Consider the following 7,412-nt stretch of genomic DNA (forward strand, 5'->3'; position numbering starts at 1 on the left):
TGATTCTTTTGAGTAGTTTGGATCTATTTTTGGGTCTTGTTTTCTAAGGGCGGACTATCTTCAAGAGGTCGCTTATTAGGTCTGATGTGGGTGGGTGTTGGTGAATGGTGACTTTCAGGTGCATTTCTTGTTTTAGATATCGGATGTCTTTGTTGATTGTGTGTTGTTTTCCTTTTCGTTTTCCTTTTCTTCCTTCGTGTGCTTTTCCTTTCCCATGGGTGTGATGCTATGTCAGTGGACTCTATATCTGAAGATAGTCCTTCTGTGTTAGGGCTTGTAGTACCACTTTCAGTTTCGGCGTTTCTTTGTTGAGTTAGGAGGGCACGTTTTGGGCATTCCGTACCTTGATGTCCTCGGTGTTGGCAATACCCACAGAATATCCTCATGGGACATGTTGCATCGAGGTGGCCCACTCCTTTGCAGAAGCGACAAAGATGACGTTGAGGTGTATTGTTCACTTTTTGTGTCGTTCGGCATTGTTGGGCTGTGTGCCCCTTCTTTTTGCATATATCGCACTGGGCGCAATCTGCTGTCCAATGACCTCACTTTTTGCATATTCTACACAGCGGGAGATGCTCCTCTCCTGGCTTTGTTATATATATCCATATACCATAAACTTTTATTTTGTCTGGAATATTTTCCAGGTTTATATCCCTTAGGTTAGGTGGATATAGACATATTCGTTTTTTATGTTTGGGAATTTTTTAAATCTCCCAAAGAAGATTTTTTCTGGTTTTCCCCATTTACAGTCGTTTGCAATGTCTCTTGATAGTTCTACCGGCCACTCTACTGGAACTGGGTAGAGAGTTACTATGTCCTAGTTTTTCCAAGTTTTCCTTTTCTGCTTCGGTGTGTGTGATTACGAATTGATGTTCTTTTAAGTTTAACGTGCGCACTCCTTCAAGTCCTTTCGCATATTTGCTGAGAAAGCCATCTCCCATGAAGAAACTTATAAAATTGTTAATGCTCAGCCAACCTTGGCATTCAGCTTTTAGTAACAAGTCTTCGTTGAAAGTTGTAAGGCTTGGAATTGAAAATGATTGAAAAGCTTGCCAAATGATGTTTTCCTGTTTTATACCAAGCAATTCTTGTTGGTTAATTCAACTTTAATACCACAAATTCGACGAATTAAATCAAAACATCGGGTGATATACTTTCAACTAACCTAATCAAAGGTCTAAAAATGTGTAAGTAAAATTTACACATGCAAAAATGTTTAATAACACACACATGCATACTCTGCTACGTACAACAGAAAAAAATACATGGCGATTAAACTTACTTAGGTAGTAGGCCTAAGTAAACAATCAACAAGCATAACACTATTGCTTAAATAACAGAAGCTGCAAAATTTTGAAACTGGAATTTGCAAACATTAAAAATGCATCATTGTGATGTCATCTCCAATTCGTCACCGGACATACATTCGACGTTAATAAATTAACGTATTGTGGTAGAGGAGACAATTTGTACTTTGTATGAGGAAATGAGCTGGTGTTCACAACGTAAGTTAAAACAAACCTTTGTTTGTTTAAGAACCCATAGCGCGGCTAGTGAAGGTTAAACAATATTCAAACCACAAGCTTTGGTTGTCTTTATTAAGGCATCTGTATTTTTCTTTAAAGGTCAATTCTTATAAACACCTATTTGAAAATATATTTCTTAACATCTTGTGGTAACTGTCGGTCAGTCAACACAATCGGTCAGTAATTTCCAACATCTTGTCACCAAGATGTTGGAAATTATTTTGGCCTCTCTTTCAAATCAGCTTTTATACGAGCTTTAATGGAGTTTCGTATGTTACCAGGAGTAAGTGAACTTATTGCGGTGCTAAAACAAGTACACTTTACAACAGGATACTGTACGACACGCTACACGCTTAGCGTTCAATATGAATTATACATACAATACTGTACTACACCACCTCAATACAAACAATGTATACACATTTTTGCTGATTTGCGTAACGAACAACAAAATACAAATCATAATCACAAAGCAAATAGAAACTAAATTTGAAATAGAAAAACTAAGACAGTGTTTGATTGACAATAGTAGATGATTCCTAACAGTGCAGTAAGGTACAGAGCAGATTAGTAAATTTGTGATGTAAAAAATTAAGCTCAGTTGACTATAGTACACTAAATCAAGGAGAGTAAGACATAACAAAAATTTTTTGATTCAAGATGAAGATTGTTATATTGTTACAGGTAAGATTGATAAATCTGTATAGCAAATGTTTACAATGGAAATCAAACTTTTATAGTTAGCCAAAAATTATTTTCACACAAAAACAAAGTCAGATAGCAACCAAAGCATGGTGGCTATACAAAGCCTTAATAGTTTGATGCTTCATATTAAAACCAACCTACTACAAATATTATTCTTTTCACCACACAAGCTGAACCTGCACTTCGATAGAATTAATGCAAGTCAAGTAATTCCACTCATCAGGCAATAAACCATAAATTTTAATACTTATACCTACTACGTACTTCATATTACCACTTTAACACTATTATTGCTACCACTAGCGTGTAAATGGACCATCACAGCACACAGTCTTTGCCGTGATATTTATATATGATTTACATTTTCTCATTTTCTACTAATATATATACTGTATATCAAAATAAATTACTCACACAATTATATCCACGGGCAGTTTGTTTTAGACACTCATTTAATGTTTATAATTTTGTACAACTTGTAACACATAATCAATTCATGCCATACAACAAAAAAAAGAATATCAAATAAAAGGAAACACACGAAAAAACGAAACCCATATGTTTAACAGTTATCAACTAATTTAATAATTATTTAATCAAACAACTAGATTAAGCAAGGGCGTAAAACAAACAATTTAAATCAAAGAATTAGTTACTAGCCTACATGTAAGCAATATGCATTCTACGACCGAAGCATTATGAAGTAACAAATGGAGTTTCTATTCTTAATAAAATGTTAGATGGCTACTACAGAGTGATTAAACAGTCCTTCAACGGTTTCTCCAACAGTACTCCATTCGTTGGTTTGTGGGTCATAACACTCTATTTCTTTGACTGGTTGAGATGTCTCATCAAGTCCACCAACAACAAATATTCTTCCATTCAAAACACATGCAGAAAAACTAGATCGGTGAAATTTCATTTCACTAACATAAAACCATTTATCAGTTGATGGATAGTATTTTTCAACACTTTTTAGACGAGTCTCATTACTTTCTCCGGCCTTCCCACCAATCACATAAATAAATCCATCACAACACACAGCTGCCAACCATCGTCGTGGAGTTTGCATGGGACTTACAACTTTCCATTTTCCTTCGCCGCTTTGCAAACATTCAACAAATGACGAATATTCTCCATTACAACATCCACCAATTGCATACAAACTATTTTTACATGTGACAAGTGCATTTCCTAGTCTGCAATGTTCCAATGGAGGTATGTCTTGCCAAGAATTAAAACTCGATGAATAACATTCTCCTGGTTCTTGGCTACCGACAACAACTAGATTGCCATCAAAAACGGTTGCTGCCATCGCAGACCTTTCCTTGTTCATTGACTTTACTTCGTTCCATTGCAATTCTTGACTAGATAAATCCATTCGCCAAACCGAAGATGTTGAAAAAGTTTTGTTTTCATGTTTATTTCCACCAACATCATACAAACAACCACGCATTACAACAGTACAACCACCATGGCGTCCATCTGGTAAATCAGGGAAAGTACGTGGTGGTTCGCCATTACAATTATAAACTTCGACTACTTTGGATAATGTCCTAGCTCCACCTAAGCTCAATATTCTGGTGTGGTTGTCTGTTTGCATCAAGTTCTTGACAATTTTGTTTTGTGCTTGAAACAGCAACAAACACAATTCATGATTTCGTGTTATCAACTTTTCTTTCAAAACAACTTCTTCAAAAAATGGTGGTGGAAGTTTGTGAAAATCTACAAGTTTCAAAAGCTCAGGAAACTCACTGGCACGATTTCCTTCATCATGTTTGATCCATCCCAATATGGCAGTGAATACTGAAACTTCATTGACAATGGATCGATCTTGTTTTGAAATGCAACTTCTCAGATCTTTTACTTTTAAATTTTTGAACTCAATTGTAGTTGATGCTGCATCAAAATTTCTGACAATAATTTCAACACTTTCAGTTTTCAGTGAATTGTTTTGGAAGTATTCTGCTATGCCAAGAACAATAAAACAGTTGTTTGGACTAAGAGCTTCACTCACAAAATCAAAGCAAAACTGCTTTGCCTCATTAATTTGTAAGTAATTGGATGCTGCAATCAAATCACAAACATTCTCGTTGTTGATATCAATGTCACCAGAGTAAATAAATTCAATCAGACTTTTCATTGAATTTCCATCTACACAGTTTATTTCAATGGAACTCTGATATTTTTCTTTCATTTCAATTTTGAACATTTTTTCAAAGAAAGATGAAAAGCAAGACAAGACCATCCTGTTTGCAGGAAAACGATCATTCCCTGCGCATATTTCAACGTCATTAAACGATCCTGAATGTCTGTTCTGATTCGCATATTTCAACAAATTGGATTCATTTGTTCTCTTCCTGGATACTTGCTCTAATTCAGTTCTACCAACAAGTGAAAAGGACATGTTCATAAATCAATTACCTTCACAAACAGCTTAAAATACTGAATGGCAATTACAACCTAGCTGCAACATAAAATCAATTAAAACTAAAACAAAACGCGCAAGCATTTAATAAAAAATATGATTTCATGTAGCATCAATAATTTCAATAAGCAACAAGATTAATGAAGTAAAAAAGTTAGAAAAACACAGGAAACACCATTTCTGCTTGATTTTGTGCTGACCATTCTGTGCGGAGTCAATATGACCCCAGTCCGACATGGTGGATTGCACTGTTGATAATGAAACTGTGCTGTCCTGAATTGTTTTCGTGCTGTATTTTTTTATGGCAAAGAATGCCAGAATAGATATCACTTAAAATTACAGGTAAGAAAACGTTTTGGAAAATTAATCATAAAACAAAAAGACAAAGTAATATTAGGTGGATGATGACATTGCGAAACATTGCTGAAATACGCATTTGGTAAACATGGTTTAAAATCTGCAGTCATGCAATGCATCATGTATCTCTCTCACTCTACAACGAATTATAACATTAATAATAATCAAGCTGTGGCACACCAGTTAAATATAAATAAATAAATGTAAAATATAGAAAATAACAAATAATCAATGTCACCAGCGTAAATAAATTCAGAACGATCCTGAATGTCTGTTCTGATTCACATATTCCAACAAATTGGATTCATTTGTTCTCTTCCTGGATACTTATTCCAGTTTGGTTCTAGATAAGTGAAAAACGATAAGATAAAAACAGATAAGTGAAAAACGCAGGCTTACAAATTGTTGGATAGTGGCATAGTAGCGTAGTGACATAGTGACGAGATTTGACTGTAACATGACACAATGCTAAAATTTTGTATGTTATCAAACATTTTGTATCTAGTTTATCTGCTCTCACACATAACAACGCAACTTCATACATCTCGATCAAATCGTTAGTAATAACATAACTAGAAAAAAGATCTCAAGTTTCAAACCGCCTTAATAGGTGTTTTGAAAACAAACTTCTAACTTAACGGAATTATAAGATATCACTCACTACACACAATTGAATTAACCTAAGAAGGATGTTTTTAAGTTCCATTCATTTGTGAAACGATACAAAATATTGAAAGAATTAAATTACTACAATCGAGTGATAAAATAATTGATGATCAGTTTTTCCAACAATGCTCCATTCATTAATTTGTGGATCATAACACTCTATTTCTTTGACTGCAAAACCTTTTCCAACTCCACCAACAACATAAATTCTTCCTTTCAACACACAAGCTGAACAAGCAGCTCGATGAAACTTCATGTCGCTGACGTAACTCCACTCATTGATTGATGGATCATACTTTTCCACAGTCTTTAGTTTCGTATCGTCACCTTTTCCAGCTCCACCAATGGCAAAAATAAATCCATCACAACAAACAGCTGCCAGCCATCGTCGTGAAGTTTGCATGGGACTTACAACTTTCCATTTTCCTTCACCGCTTTGCAAACATTCAACAGATGACAAATATTCGTTTTTACAATATCCACCAATTGCATACAAACCATCTTTGCAAGCGACAAGTGCATTTGCAGATCTGGTTTGTTGCAATGGAGGTATGTCTTGCCATAAATTGGAAACTGATGAATAGCATTCCCCAGGAGTTTGGTTTCCGACAACAACTAAGTTTCCATCAAATACAGTTGCTCCCATGTTACTTCTATTTCTATTCATTGATTTCATTTCTTTCCATTTCAATTGCTGTTCAGATAAATTCATTCGCCAAACTGAATATCTTTCAAAGATTGTATCGTTTTTGTTGTGTTTTCTTCCACTAACATAACACAGATGGCCACGCACTACAACAGCACAACCACAGTCTCGACCATCTGGTAAATCAGGGAAGGTAAGTGGTCGTTCATCATTACAATTATAAACTTCAATTACTTTGGATAATGTCCTTGTTCCACCTAAGCTCAATATTATTGTGTTCTTGTCTGTTTGCATTAAGTTTTGAACAAGTTTGCTTTGCACTTGTAAAACTATCTTACACAATTCATGGCTTTGCATCACTAACTTTTCTTTCAAAACAACTTCTTCAAAAAATGGTGGTGGAAGTTTGTGAAGATCTACAAGTTTCAAAAGCTCAGGAAACTCACTGGCACGATTTCCTTCATCATGTTTGATCCATCCCAATATGGCAGTGAATACTGAGGTTTCATTGACAATGGAACGATTTTGTTTTGAAATGCAATTTCTCAGATCTTTTTTAGTGAATTTTTTAAACTCAATTGTAGTTGATGCTGAATCAAAATTTTTAGCAATAATTTTAACACTTTCAGTTTTCAATCCATAGTTTTGGAAATGTTCTGCTATACCAAGAACAATAAAACAGTTGTTTGGACTAAGAGCTTCACACACAAAATCAAAACAAAACTGCTTCACATCATCAATTTGTAAGTAATTGGATGCTGCAATCAAATCACAAACATTCTCGTTGTTGATATCAATGTCACCAGTGTAAATAAATTCAATCAGACTTTTCATTGAATTTCCATCTACACAATTGATTTCAATGGAACTCTGATATTTTTCTTTCATCTCAATTTTGAACATTTTTTCAAAGAAAGATGAAAAGCAAGACAAGACCATCCTGTTAGCAGGAAAAAAATTATTTCCTGCGCATATTTCAACATCATTAAACGATCCTGAATGTATGTTCTGATTCGCATATTCCAGTAAATTGGATTCATTTGTTCTCTCCCTGGATACTTGCTCCAGTTCAGTTCTACCAACA

At 34.7% G+C, this 7,412-nt stretch overlaps 2 protein-coding genes across 2 annotated transcripts; both read right to left on the reverse strand.

Moving 5' to 3' along the window:
• Positions 1-1,176: 1,176 nt before the first annotated feature.
• LOC145777566 (kelch-like protein 40) lies at positions 1,177-3,864 on the reverse strand. The gene has a single exon (XM_082588981.1). The coding sequence runs from the start codon at positions 3,832-3,834 to the stop codon at positions 2,968-2,970; it is 867 nt and encodes a 288-aa protein (XP_082445107.1). The 5' UTR covers positions 3,835-3,864; the 3' UTR covers positions 1,177-2,967.
• An 875-nt stretch (positions 3,865-4,739) lies between these two features.
• On the reverse strand, positions 4,740-6,692 carry LOC145777661 (uncharacterized). The gene has a single exon (XM_082589092.1). It carries the CDS (start codon positions 6,683-6,685, stop codon positions 5,756-5,758), a length of 930 nt encoding a protein of 309 aa, XP_082445218.1. The 5' UTR covers positions 6,686-6,692; the 3' UTR covers positions 4,740-5,755.
• Between the last annotated feature and the right edge of the window lie 720 nt (positions 6,693-7,412).

Source organism: Aplidium turbinatum, chromosome 9 (assembly GCF_918807975.1).
Source record: "Aplidium turbinatum chromosome 9, kaAplTurb1.1, whole genome shotgun sequence".
NCBI lineage: Eukaryota > Metazoa > Chordata > Ascidiacea > Aplousobranchia > Polyclinidae > Aplidium > Aplidium turbinatum.